The sequence below is a fragment of the Panthera leo genome, chromosome E1 (assembly GCF_018350215.1).
Source record: "Panthera leo isolate Ple1 chromosome E1, P.leo_Ple1_pat1.1, whole genome shotgun sequence".
Classification (NCBI taxonomy): Eukaryota; Metazoa; Chordata; class Mammalia; order Carnivora; family Felidae; genus Panthera; species Panthera leo.
In genome coordinates this window covers 36,922,967-36,936,241 of record NC_056692.1, presented here as the reverse complement: position 1 = coordinate 36,936,241, position 13,275 = coordinate 36,922,967, and the positions used below count along the sequence as shown (strand labels likewise).

The 13,275-nt window shown below is 57.4% G+C and overlaps 1 protein-coding gene across 4 annotated transcripts; it reads left to right on the top strand.

Moving 5' to 3' along the window:
• Positions 1-1,401: 1,401 nt before the first annotated feature.
• NFE2L1 (nuclear factor, erythroid 2 like 1) lies at positions 1,402-13,237 on the top strand. 4 transcript variants are annotated; one of them, XM_042915025.1, is made up of 6 exons: positions 1,402-1,522; positions 2,994-4,017; positions 8,739-8,954; positions 9,366-9,455; positions 9,681-9,839; positions 10,637-13,237. In XM_042915025.1, exons 2-6 carry the CDS (start codon positions 3,508-3,510, stop codon positions 12,005-12,007), a joined length of 2,346 nt encoding a protein of 781 aa, XP_042770959.1. In that variant the 5' UTR covers positions 1,402-1,522; positions 2,994-3,507; the 3' UTR covers positions 12,008-13,237. The 4 variants fall into 4 exon arrangements, with proteins under 4 accessions (XP_042770959.1, XP_042770961.1, XP_042770958.1 ...); XM_042915027.1 differs by lacking the exon at positions 1,402-1,522 and adding an exon at positions 1,824-1,927 and having other exon boundaries at positions 8,772-8,954; XM_042915024.1 differs by lacking the exon at positions 1,402-1,522 and adding an exon at positions 1,824-1,927.
• Positions 13,238-13,275: the final 38 nt, after the last annotated feature.

The window sequence follows — 13,275 nt, the reverse complement described above, 5'->3', positions numbered from 1 at the left end:
GAATAAGAAGATGTGGTCTCTGAATCAGAATCTTCCAGATGCAGAAGTACCTCAGCAGTTTTTTAAGGATTGGATGAATGGACGCTGGTGTACATTTCTGAATGAAATGTTAAAAGTGCTTTAGAATCTGCGAACCACCCCCAAAGCAAGCCTCCTAACTCTAGAAACATCTGAGGATTCCATGTTTTTATCTGAAGAGTCAGTGGTTGGCCTTCTCTTTAGTTGTACAAGAACCAATGCTTTGCCCACTAGATTACAAGGAGCGTCCTGGGCTCAGGCATTTGAGTTGATGCCTCTTTGTCCCACAGCTGAGAACAAAATACTAGGAACTTCAACTCAGTGATTGCCTAAAGGTGGTCTTGGGACTAACTGCATTAAAATGACCCAAGTCGCTGCTAAGCAGGCAGGTGATCAGGCCCTCCCCGCCCCCCGCCGCCAGGGCTAAGTGAATCACGATCTTTGGAGTGAGGCTTCAGAGTTTGTAGGTTTGACAAGCTCCCCGAAGTGATGCTGGGGGAGAAAGCAATGTTTGAAAACCACAAGGTTGTTGGCTAAGCGAGATAGGCCAGCACCTGAACGCGAGGAAAGTTCCTGAAAGGCAAGACTAAGCTCCGTGGTTGAATGGACTCGGGAGACAAGACGGGGAAGAAGAGCTCCACAGGGTATTTATATCACGACGAAAATAGCTAATTATGCCACATCCCTCCCACCGCCAACGTCCCACCAACGTCGTGGAAACCCGCCCGCAGGGCCATTCCCGCGATGCGACCCTTGCCTGGGACCTGCGACGCAACCATCCCTGACTGGCGCGGGTCGCGGTGCCAGGTTCGCACAGAGCGGAAGCAGCGATAGCGGTTTCCGCTGCCAGCATTCAATATGGTGGCTCGAGCGTCGCCGCCGCGGGAAACACATGCTCTGTGTCCCGCCTCGGCCCCCTCAGGTCTCACTGGACTTTTGCAAGTCACCGTGGGAACCTTCTGGGGGGGAATTCCGCGCTCCGGCAGCGATACCGCCTCTCACTCCCGGCCCCAGGCCCTCATCCCCCGGCTGAAGAACGCACTAGGAGCCATCGGCTTGCACACTTTACTCGGCGCCCAGCCTGTAATACCTCGGGCGGCCGACGCACGGCGGAGAGGCCAGAATGCCGGGCTCTAGGGCCTTCGCCCCAGTTATTGGTGAGCCCACGCCGCGGGGCGGGCCTACGCGTCCACTGGGCCATGGGCCATGTCAGTCTTGGGAAATGGGGAAAGGGAGGAGGAGGAGACACGCTCAGCCATTGGGCTCTTTCGGCTGTCAATCAAAATGACATCCGGCGAAGGCCGCGGTTTCGGCTCGTTGATTGGAGAAACGTGTTCCTAGGAAAGACGCGGAGGGCGGGCTTCCGAGTGAGGTGGGAGGAGGGGGCGGGGAGGGAAGCGGAGGCTGGGGAGCTCTAGGCCGGCCGGTGGTGGCGGCTGCAAAGCCGGGACTCGGGCTGAGGGCCTGCTGTGGCGGCAGCGGCGGACGCCGAGCTCTGCAGCGGGTATCAGGCACACTCCTTTTCCCGACGCGAGGGGCGTAGCGCCGCGGGGCCGAGGCTTGTGGGGTGAAGGGCGGCGGGGTGGAGCCCAGGGGCAGGAGGCGGGAACGGCGGGTGAGCGAGGTTCGCGTCGGGCCCGGGCCCTGGGCCTGGCTGGGAGGGGCCGCGAGGCCGTGGAGAGAGCCTGCTCGGGGGTGGGTTGGGCTGGGGAGGGCTGAGGGCGCGAGAAGGCGTGGTGTGAGGCCCGGGCCTGGACGGGGTGGGGCCATCCGGACGGAGGGCGGGGTGGGGTTTGGCTGTGAGGGTGGGTCAAGGCCGGCCGAGTAGCACTTGTTCGCTGTTGCCCCAGAAGGCTAGAAGCCCAGGCGCCGACAGCGGGCATGGCGACTTGGTCCCAGCCGGACTCGGGTATCCGGGGCGGGGTGGGAGCGGGCTCAGACCAGAGGCCTCTGGCCTTACTCCGTCTTTAAGGGGCCTTGTCCGGTTTCTCGAAGTTAACTGTCTGTTGGGGGGTTTTAGTCATAAATTGCGTGAGAATGGGAGGGTAGTGCAAGCAAGAATTCTGGGTCGCAGTTTTGTTTACTTTAACCAAATAAGGGGTGTGTGTGTCCGTCCGTCTGTCCGTCCGTCCCTCGTCCCCCTTAAGATGAAGTTGGTAGGTGGGTCACGACAGTGAAGAGAGTTACCTTGGTTTATGAGGTTAATGGAAGCTGAAAAGTTGAGACTAGAAACTGAAAGGCAGATTTACTCCCTCCCCACTTGGCTATCTGGCTTGAGAACTTGGCCTTATCCTTCTATTTTGGCTCAGAAGGTCATATGAATGAAAATAAAACCTGCCTATGCAAATTATGGGTCGAATAATCCTGCCTCACCACCTCACCCCTCAGTAGTCTCAGCCCCCCTTTTATATGAGAGATAGGAAAAGGAATTAATATTTTAAAGCTGGGACGACAAAAGGCATTATTCTTTTTGCCAAGCGGTGTCCTGAACGTTGTCCTCGTGTCCTTTTGCGCTCTTCTGTCACTAATAGCCTCTCTCTCCCTTTAGAACTGGAAGGGACAGGGGTTGTGGATAGTTTTCTCCTGAGATGGGGAATCAACTTTTCTTTAAGATAGGAAATGGGCTTCTCGGGCTAAAAATAGAAGCTGGGTAGTGTGTGGATGAAGTGGGGGAGGGTTGGTAAATCAGACCACATGTAAAATATTTTGGATGCCCCGGGCATTGTCTGCTTATCCCAAACAAGCTACCTTTTAGGGTATTACACATTTAATATCCAGAGACTGGGATCCTTTGTGAGCAGTATTTTCCTCTCGTAGTTTTCCTGCTTATAACAGATTTTTGGTTTTTGTTTCTCTGGGATATTTTTTCAATAAAATATAAAAGTGGCGTTTGAATGTGTTTCCTGCCGTCTGCCTTGATCATGGTGTGAAAATTCTAGAATCTTATCCTGTTGCTCTTGTGATTCCCATTTCAGGTTTCTCTGGAAACCCCCCTGGTAAGTGTGGAGGAGGCGGGACACTCTGACCCAAGACAAAAGGCCTGTAGCTCCAGCCAAAGAAAATAAACCTTAGGGAGAAAGAAAAAAAAAAAAAAAAAAAAAATCCATCAGCTGTTCCTGAGAACAGCCTGCAGTGGAATCCACAGAGAGGACAACTGACGTGAGTGAGGAAATGACTGTATGTGGACTGTGGAGACAGTAAGTCACGTGGGCCCTGAGGGCCTGGACTGGGTTAGCAACAGTTGTATGTGCAGAGGTGAGGTATCGAGAAGGGAAAAGTGAATGTGGTCTGGAGTGTGGCCTTGGCTTCACAGGGCGTGCTTTCCTCTGAGGCCATCCAGGAGCTCAGCCCCCGTGTTCTGCCAGGGTGGGATACAGGGTTTGGCCCTGAGGAGGGTACCTTGCTGGCTGGAGCAGCAGAGCAGTGGCCTTGATTTGTCTTTTGGAAGATTTAAAAACCAAAAAGCATAAACATTCTGGTCCTTCAGCGATGCTTTCTCTGAAGAAATACTTAACGGAAGGACTCCTCCAGTTCACCATTCTGCTGAGCTTGATTGGGGTGCGGGTGGACGTGGATACTTACCTGACCTCACAGCTCCCCCCGCTCCGGGAGATCATCCTGGGGCCCAGTTCTGCCTATACTCAGACCCAGTTCCACAACCTGAGGAACACCTTGGATGGCTATGGTGTCCACCCCAAGAGCATAGACCTGGACAATTACTTCACTGCCCGGCGGCTCCTGAGTCAGGTGAGGGCCCTGGACAGGTTCCAGGTGCCCACCACTGAGGTAAACGCCTGGCTGGTCCACCGGGATCCGGAGGGGTCTGTCTCTGGCAGCCAGCCCAGCTCAGGCCTTACCCTCGAGAGTTCCAGTGGCCTCCAGGATGTGACAGGCCCGGACAACGGGGTGCGAGAAAGCGAAACGGAGCAGGGATTCAGTGAAGATTTGGAGGATTTGGGAGCTGTAGCCCCTCCAGTCAGTGGAGACCTAACCAAAGAGGTTAGTGGCCACGTGTCGGGGTGGGCGAGAGGGATCCGGGGTCGCAGGGGTGGGGTGGTACCGAAGGAGCTTGGTCGTGGTCCTTGCCCTGTAAAGATCAGTGGTTGGGCAGGGGGGAGGTGGGGGGGGCTCTCAGGCATTGTTCGTTGACAGGAATGAGCTGAATTGTCTGACCGGGGTTGGGGGCTGGGAGCATTTCCTTGTGTTGAACCATTGACCCACCTCTAAATGTACCGTCAGAGCAGTGGGAGGTTCCTAGAACATGCCAGCGTGTTTACTGCTTGGATTTCAACATGACTGCTGGAGGCCCCGAGGTGGGGGAGGGAGTCATGTTGTGATGGGCTTTGATGCGGTGTAGATCTGTTGCTAAGACACAAATAGTTTGTGGACTCTTGCCTTGTACCTCCCCCACGTCACAACACACATGCATATCCTGAAGTTCTCCTCCTTTGTGGTCAGGCCTGTTGTTGTAAGGTCCTCGATAAGTCGGCTCTCCTGGGCCTGAGCCAAGGGGTAGATTTAGATAGTTACTCTTGGCCAGGAGAGGGCCAAGGCTCCCATTCCTTGCCGAAGGCCTGTTGCAGGGAGTAGGGAGGATAGGGCTGGGAGCTAGAAGCTGCATTCTGCTGCCTAAGTCCACTTCCTTTGAGCCAGCAGAGATCTCTAGCTCCTGACATGTGGCCGACATACTGTTCTGGGCAGAAAGTGAGGCCCTTGCCTTTAACGATATGAATGGCTCCTGCTGCTCCTACCTCACCAACATGATGATAAGCCTACTTGGAGCTCTGTGTTTGGCCCTGGCCTGCCGCTCGGCCTTCAGGAGCTTCAGAAAAGGTCCGCTGCACTGTCCTGACCATTAGGGAAAGAGAAGGCTGGATTGCGCTGGCCTGGGTTTTCCAGAGCTGTGAGTCTCGGGGAGGGGGGCTGGGTATGTAAAAAGTTTTACAGGTGCTGCAGATCTTGGCTGCTTTCTGCCCACCAGTCAGACCGGGCTTTGCCTCCTGTCCTGAATTCAGGCCTGTTCCTGAGCTCATTTCTTTGAATGCTAGTGACCGTCAAAGCGTGTGGCTTCCTCCGGGCCAGTGGTCTTCGGCTGGGGGCGATTTTGCCCGTCTAGGGGTATCTGGCAGTGTCCAGAGACGGTTTGGTTGTCCCAACTGGAAGAGCTGCTGTTGGCATCTAGCAGGGAGAAGCCAGGGATGCTGCTACACTTACTAAAAAGCATAGCACGGGCCCCAAACACCGGATCGATCTGGTCCCAAATGTCCGGTAGTGCCGGGGTTCCTCTGTGCTCAACTGGCTCGTGCTGGGTCTGCTTTGAGAGGGACTAGAATTATCTGAGCATGGGAGCTGTAAGCATTCCTTACCTTGTAGTGTCTCATCTATATTTTACAGAGCCACTGGGAACTTCGGCTTTTTTTTCTGCTTTCTCTGTCCTTTTCGTTCAAATGGGCTTCAGTCTTGGTACGGTGGTCTGACGAAGTATGCCTCCCAGCCTCCTCTTCTGCCCGCCCGCCCTGATGTTGCTCCCCAAGGGTGGTGTGACTGGGCTTGCTCCTGGGCGCTCTGCAAGTGTAGCTCCATTCCTGTTCCAGCTGGGAGCTCTCCTGGGATGGGATAGGGTGGGATGTTTGGATATAATTGGAAGGGTTGGGGCAGAATGGGGTGGGACTTTGACCCTGCTTTCTTCCATTTTTTGGCCTTCGTGAAGGTTGTGTGTTCCCTGATTCCAGGCCTTCTCTCCTCCCATTGGGGGGTTGGGGGTGGGTCAGCATTAGGGGCCTAGACTGGGCGTGGGGGAAGGGAGGGTTATTACGTGTCCAGAACAACATTTCCTCAGCAACTCGGGGATAAAAATACCCGGGTCCAGAGCATGTGACAGGCGCTGCTGGAGCTGGTATTATCCCCGGGGTGGCAGCGCTCCCCCGCTGCCAGGCCGGTTCGATGGACAGCCATAGCCCAGGCCCTTGTCAGGGATAGGATTCCCCTCGAGGTTGGCGCTCTGCCCAGCGCAGGGGGTGGCTTGTGTACAGCTCTTCCCCGGCGAGGAGCAGTGTGTGACCAAGGAGAACATACTGTCCCTGACCTGACCTTAGGCTCAAGGGCTGCAGCAGTGAGGATGGAAGTCAGAACCATGATCCTGATTCTGTTGGCGGCTTTCTCCTTCCTTGCTTTAGAGATGTGGGCCAGGGGTCAGGCAGAAGAGAATGCTCTTGAAAAAAAGCTGGGGTAAAGCGGGATCGTGGGACACAGTTGTGGCCAGGATGTTGCAGAGCACTTGTCTCCTTCAGTGCTGGCCTTCGGGCTTGTGTCCCTCTTCTCTTGCTCGGAGCTAGGCCTGGCCGGCCCTGTGTGCAGATGGCTTTCCTTCTTCCTCCCTTCTGGCCTGTCGTTGGGTGACCGAGCCCCTGGCTCACAGCGGGGCCGGGTGCACTGGGTTCCTGCCCAGCCCAGCTTGTGATCCTTGGGCTTCAGGATGACCGGCCACAGCCCTTCTGAGAAACCGGAAAAACTCCTTCCACTTCCAGGGAAGAGCTAGATGCCCCCAAAAGCTGTGGGAGTGGTTTCTGCCCAGTCGTGAGTGGGCTGGGTGAGCAGGATGCGACAAGAGGGAGAGTGGCACCCCTTCCCCCCAGTGCTCTCTCACTGCGCCACCCCGGCTGGCTGACTGGGCTGGGTGGGGCTGCCCGCCCCTGGGTGCGTCTCCTTGAGGAGACGGAGGCGGCCCAGGGATGGGCTGGTTCCTTGCGGCAGCTTCTCCAGCTGCCCTGGTGCAGAGATTGGCTCCCGGCTGCAGCTAGGTAACAGGCGGTGGGAGGGGATTGGCTCCTTCCGCATCTCCAGCGGAGACTTGGGGGAGGAGATTGGCTCTCGTCGCAGCCTAGGTAACGACAGTGGGAGGGGATTGGCTCTTTCCGCAGCCCAGCTGCTGACCTGGGGGAGGGGATTGGCTCTCCGCAGCCTCAGCAGTGACCTGCGGGGTGGGAGGGGGAGGGGATTGGCTCCTTGCTGCAGCCTAGGTAACAAGTTTGGGGGGCGTGGGGAGGGGGAGAGAGGGAGGAGCGGGAGGATAGGCCCCGGAGGGAGCTTGCTCTCCTCTGCAGCTTGAGCACGGAGCATGGGGTGGGAGTCCCGTCTCACTGCAGCCTCTGCGGTGAGCTCAGGGTGGGGGCTGCCGGGCGCCTGAGTGGAACTGGGGTTGTGAGGTGGGAGGGGGCTGCTCAAGGATGGAGGAAGGGGGCTGGGCTGGGCCGCCCAGGCAGCAGCACGGGCGGGGCACCCTCCTCGGGCCCCTTGGAGCTAGCAAGGGGCCACCCTTCCAGCCTGGTGTGCTCCCTGCAAGCCAAGAGCTCCTTGCAGCCCCCTGTCCGGCTTCCCGGCACCAGCTGCCCTGGGGCTCATCTCGCAGACCATGACCCGCCTGGACCGCAGCTCTCACAGTGGTGGGGGCCATGCCAAAGGGAGCCGGCCCCTTAACTCTTTGCTGGCTGGTCACCGGGTGGCCCAGCCCCGCTCTGCTCCTGGGTCCAGGGCTTCTGTTCAGGTTGGTGTATGTGGGGGAGACTAAAGGGAGAGGTACACCTGGGAGGTCTTAGGATCTGGGAGGGTTTCGGTGGGAAAGGGCTACCTGGTCAGGGCTGGGGAGGTGGGTCTACTCTGAGGATGTTGCTTTCTGGAAAGTGCTTTTTTACTCTCTGAATGGAAGGCAAGAGTTCAGGGTTTCCTCGGCCACAGGGGATGGCATGTGTAGGAAGCCCAAATGGCTCTTACTTATTGGTGTTCCGTGCTGGTGGCAGTGGGGGTGGCAGTTGGTGCAGGAACTGATCAGGAGCTACCAGGGTAGAGTGGGAAGGAGGCATTTTGGTGCCTGGGGTGGCAGTTGTGGCTGAGCGGTGATGGGGTCCACGTCCTTGAGTGGGCTGGCTGACGGAGCGTCAGTGAGTCCCGGGGTGTGGCGAGGGAGTGAGCGCGCTCATGTGAGGGGACACCAGGGGCCGGCCTTGGCAGGGGTGGGGTGCCCAGTGAGGATCAGCTGACTGCCTGAGGCTCTCTGGGGACTGAGGCGGCTTGCTAGGAGCAGCTGAGAGTGGGGATTCTGGCAGGGATGGATCTTGAGGTGAGCCTGGGCTTTAAGAGTTGTGGGTGTTCTGCCTTACTCCTTCCTCAGCCAGGGAAGGGAGGATGGCCGGAGGAAGGGCTGGAGACAGCCTGTCGCTGTCATTGGTTGCATCAGGTGGTTGCAAATGCAGGGATTTTCCTCTCTGGCCCACCCCACCCCTTTATGCAAATGAAATGGCACCATAGGCTGATGCAAGCCTGGCCACCGGGAAGCAATTCTGCATGACAGTTCGCCCTTGCTTGGCCTGGCCAGCATCCTACAAACCCAAGTTTTAAGGGATTCCCATTCCCAAAATGAGAAGTGTCTCCTGCTTCCCCCTTCTTTTCTTGTGTCGCCTGCCTGTGTCTCTGGTCCTGAGCCCACAGACTTGTGTGGGGATGGTCACGCTGGTAATTTTTACTAGCTCTTGTTTGTGGGCTTTCCTTCTTTCTTTCTTTTTCTTTTTCTTGAGACCGGTATCTGGAAATGGATGAATGAAGCCTTGTTGGTACAGAGGGGACAGTGGCTGGGAGAGCTGCCCCCCACTCTCAGGATTTACCAGGTTGATGCTAGGAAGGGCCCTTGGATCCAAGAACTAAAGTCATGGCGATCTGTCTTTCAGGACATAGATCTGATTGACATCCTTTGGCGACAGGATATTGACCTGGGGGCTGGGCGTGAGATTTTTGACTATAGTCATCGCCAGAAGGAGCAGGATGTGGACAAGGACCTGCAAGATGGAGCGGAGCAGGACGACACCTGGTCAGGCGAGGGTGCAGAAGCTCTGGCACGAAACCTGCTAGTGGATGGAGAAACGGGGGAGAGCTTCCCTGCACAGGTACCTTCGCCTCCGCCCACTTCTAGAAACCCGTCCTCACAGAAGGCAGGTTCTGTCTGTGGGATGAACCTGAATGTATCTTGCGGGTTGGGTCTCTAAGTCGCTTGGACTGAGGAAGGGGGAGTGGATGAGCAACAGAAGCAGAGGGGCCAGGCCTTGGTAACAAACAGCAGAGGAGGCAAAGCACCTAGCAGCTTCCTGTTTGCGCGAGGACGCTTCCACTCTCCCTCCGTTCTTTCCTGGAGTTTGGGACTCAGGGCCAGCCGTTAGCCCGGGAACAGAGGGAGAGTGCAGGCCTGTAACCATACACGTCCTCCTTCAGCTTCCCCCTTGGAAAGGCTGGGGAAGAGGCCTTGGCCCGCAGGCAGCCAAGGCCCAGGTCAGTCAGACTTACAGTTGCTGTTGCCACAGGTGCCTGGTGGGGAGGACCAGACGGCCCTGTCCCTGGAAGAGTGCCTTAGGCTGCTGGAGGCCACCTGCCCCTTTGGGGAGAATGCTGAGGTGAGCAGGACTCCAGGGAGAGCCCACTGAGCCAGCAGGGTGGCCTGCACACCGTGTCCCCCTCTGCGGCTGCCTGAGGGGCCAGGTCCTGGTGCTGGCCTTGTTCTGGCTGCTGGGGGTGAACTCAGAGGAAGGAAGAAACAGAACCTCAGGTGGTAGTCTCTGGGAGGAACGCAGAAGGTGGTCTTTCCTTCGCCTCGTTAAAGCCTCTGTGTTTTGCCCTAGTTTCCAGCAGACATTTCCAGCATAACAGAAGCAGTGCCTAGCGAGAGCGAGCCCCCAGGCCTTCAGAACAACCTCTTGTCTCCTCTCCTGACGGGGACAGACTCGCCATTTGATTTGGAGCAGCAGTGGCAAGATCTCATGTCTATTATGGAAATGCAGGTAGGATTATTAAAATGGGCCACGATCCTATCGGACAGTGTGGGGAGTGTTTTAGCGCTCAGTTGCTTTTCCACCTCTGGAAGAGAAAGTAACGCTTTTCTCTGATCTCAGGGAAGTGGGGACACTGAGGGGTCATTGTCCAGGTGTCTCCTTGGGGTACGGGGTAAAATCAGGATTGGGGTTTGGGTTAAAACCCCAGGGCTGAGCCTTCTAACGCAGGACCGTCTCCTTGGTATGCCTTCTTCCTTTCCTTTAGGTAGGCAGTCACTCGACTGAGTGCTTCCGGGGCTTAGCATTGATAAAACTAGACATTCACACAGTGCTTTATAGCCGTTGTCATCTTTCCTGATCCTTACAGTCGTCTAGTTAGCCCTTTGTTGTTTTAAAGGTGAGGAAATTGGAACTCAGAGAGGTTAAGCGATGTGCCCATGGTCACACAGCAAGCAGCGCAGCTAGGTTTTCTCACTCCAAGGCTGGTGTTCTTTTGAATGTGTGGTTTTGCACCGAGGAGGTGGGCAGTGTTAGGTGTTCTCTTCCTCTCTCTCCGAGGTGGGGGGGAGTCTGGCCAGACACAAGCGGGAGCCGGGCAGTCCTGCCTTGGGGTGGGGTCTCCAGGGAGGAACCATCTCCGCCAGTGGACCAAGCAGGGCCAGGAGCTGACCCCTGGGCCCTGGATTCCAGTGTGTCGCCCTTGTACCCATGCAGCCGTGCCTGCGTCGGGTGCCCGCTGTGCCCCCAGCCACACTGGGGGAGGGAGTCTGCTCAGAGTGAACGGTGGTGCTCTTCTCCCCTCCCAGGCCATGGAAGTGAACACTTCAACAAACGAGATCCTGTACAGCGCCCCTCCTGGAGACCCCCTGAGCACCAACTACAGCCTTGCCCCCAACACTCCCATCAATCAGAATGTCAGCCTGCATCAGGCGTCCCTGGGGGGCTGCAGCCAGGACTTCTCTCTCTTCAGTCCCGAGGTGGAGAGCCTGCCTGTGGCCAGCGGCTCCACGCTGCTCCCGCTGGTCCCCAGCAATTCCACCAGCCTCAACTCCACCTTTGGCTCCACCAACCTGGCGGGGCTCTTCTTTCCACCCCAGCTCAACGGCACAGCCAACGACACAGCAGGCCCCGAGCTGCCTGACCCGCTGGGGGGCCTGTTAGACGAAGCCATGCTGGACGAGATCAGCCTGATGGACCTGGCCATCGAAGAGGGCTTTAACCCCGTGCAGGCCTCCCAGCTCGAGGAGGAGTTTGACTCTGACTCAGGCCTCTCCTTGGACTCCAGCCATAGCCCTTCCTCCCTGAGCAGCTCAGAAGGCAGCTCCTCTTCCTCCTCCTCCTCCTCCTCCTCCTCCTCCTCCTCTTCATCCTCGTCCTCGTCCTCGTCCTCTTCCTCTGCTTCTTCCTCCTTTTCTGAGGAAGGTGCTGTTGGCTACAGCTCTGACTCTGAGACCCTGGATCTGGAAGAGGCCGAGGGCGCCGTGGGTTACCAGCCTGAGTATTCCAAGTTCTGCCGCATGAGCTACCAGGATCCGTCTCAGCTCTCCTGCCTGCCCTACTTGGAGCATGTGGGCCACAACCACACGTACAACATGGCGCCCAGCGCCCTCGACTCCGCCGACCTGCCGCCGCCCAGCGCCCTCAAGAAAGGCAGCAAGGAGAAACAGGCCGACTTCCTCGACAAGCAGATGAGCCGTGATGAGCATCGAGCCAGAGCCATGAAGATCCCCTTCACCAACGACAAAATCATTAACCTGCCCGTGGAGGAGTTCAACGAGCTGCTGTCCAAGTACCAGCTGAGCGAGGCCCAGCTGAGCCTCATCCGCGACATCCGGCGCCGGGGCAAGAACAAGATGGCCGCGCAGAACTGCCGCAAGCGCAAGCTGGACACCATCCTGAACCTGGAGCGGGATGTGGAGGACCTGCAGCGCGATAAGGCTCGCCTGCTGCGGGAGAAGGTCGAGTTCCTCCGGTCCCTGCGGCAGATGAAGCAGAAGGTCCAGAGCCTGTACCAGGAGGTGTTTGGGCGGCTGCGGGATGAGAACGGGCGGCCCTACTCGCCCAGTCAGTACGCACTCCAGTATGCCGGGGACGGCAGTGTCCTCCTCATTCCCCGCACCCTGGCTGACCAGCAGGCCCGGCGACAGGAGAGGAAGCCAAAGGACCGAAGAAAGTGAGCCCGGGAGGAGAGGGGGGTTGACGCTCACCGGGACGGAAACTGAAGGGCTGGGCCTGGGCCTGGACCTGGACCTACAGCGGGGACTTACACGCCTTCTTATCCAACAGATCTTCTCAGACGGGAGAAACTGCGGGTCAGTGGACAGGAAGAGGAGGGCGCAGGCGCTGTCTGGCTCCGCTCCCCCCCGGTGGGGGTGGGGTGGGGCGGAGGTGGCCAGACCGTTTGGGTGGACGGGGTCCTCCCCTGCTGTTTCCTTTGAGGGAGGGGGTGGTGCTGGCCTTGCTGGAGGCCGACCGAGGGGAAGAGGGAGGACCGTGAGAGGAAAGGTGTAGAAAGTCTCATTCCTGGAAGGAAGGAAGGAGGGATGGAAAGGGGTAAAAAACAAAAACAAAACAAAACAACCCCAAAAAAATCAAAGCGGGAAGAAAATCAAAGGGCAGGTTAAAGGTCGGCTCTGGCCAGGATTCCAGGCAGCGGGATTTAGGTGGGACTAGGCCACAGGCACCAGTAAACCCTACTTCACCCCACGGGAGGGTGGAACACGAGGTGGGATCTGGGAGGGGCTCTGTAGGCTCCTGTTGCTCCTGCCCTGTGGCAGCCCTGAAGGGGAGCCTTGGAGGTCTCCTGGAATGTTCTCAGATGTCGGGGAGCCCCTGGGACCCAACACTGGCTTGGAGGGTTTGGGTCCAAGAGCAGGGTGAATGGGAAAGGGTCGCGAGGCCCCAGTGTCGCAGCAGCCCCAGCACCAAGCATGTCACTCACTGCCCCGCCACTCCGTCTCACCCGGTGCCCAGTCCCCCCTGAGCTGAGGCGCCCCCAGTTTCCATCAGAGCCTGCATGCCAATGCTGTCCTCTTGCCCCTCCCCGCCGCCTGGAGCTCTTGTGCAGCTGGGGTGCCGCCTTGAGGAGGGGGGATGATGTGGAGAAGCCAGGCAGCATTCAGCACAACACTGGGGGGTGACCCTTCCCTCAGGTCTCCCCTGTCAACCACTGGGCATGTCACTGGAAGACAAACCACAAAACCCAGCAACAAAAACTAGTCCTCTTAGAATTTCTTGCGCTTTGATTTTTTTAGGGCTTGAGCCCTGTATCACTTATAGGGTCTAGAATGCTTGTGTTGAGTAAAAAGGAGATAACCCCAATATTCAAAGCTGCTAAATGTTCTCTTTGCCATAAAGACTCCGTGTAACTGTGTGAACACTTGGGATTTTTCTCCTCTGTCCCGAGGTCTCCGTCTGCTTTTTTTTTTTTGGGTTTCTTTCTAGA

What these genes read in the sequence shown, in the direction of transcription:
- NFE2L1 (XM_042915025.1), top strand. Translation starts at nt 3,508, where the DNA reads ATGCTTTCTCTGAAGAAATACTTAACGGAAGGACTCCTCCAGTTCACC. An exon ending in GGGAGAGCTTCCCTGCACAG is followed by an intron (nt 8,955 to 9,365) that starts GTACCTTCGCCT and finishes CTGTTGCCACAG; the next exon opens with GTGCCTGGTGGGGAGGACCA. An exon ending in TGTCTATTATGGAAATGCAG is followed by an intron (nt 9,840 to 10,636) that starts GTAGGATTATTA and finishes CTCCCCTCCCAG; the next exon opens with GCCATGGAAGTGAACACTTC.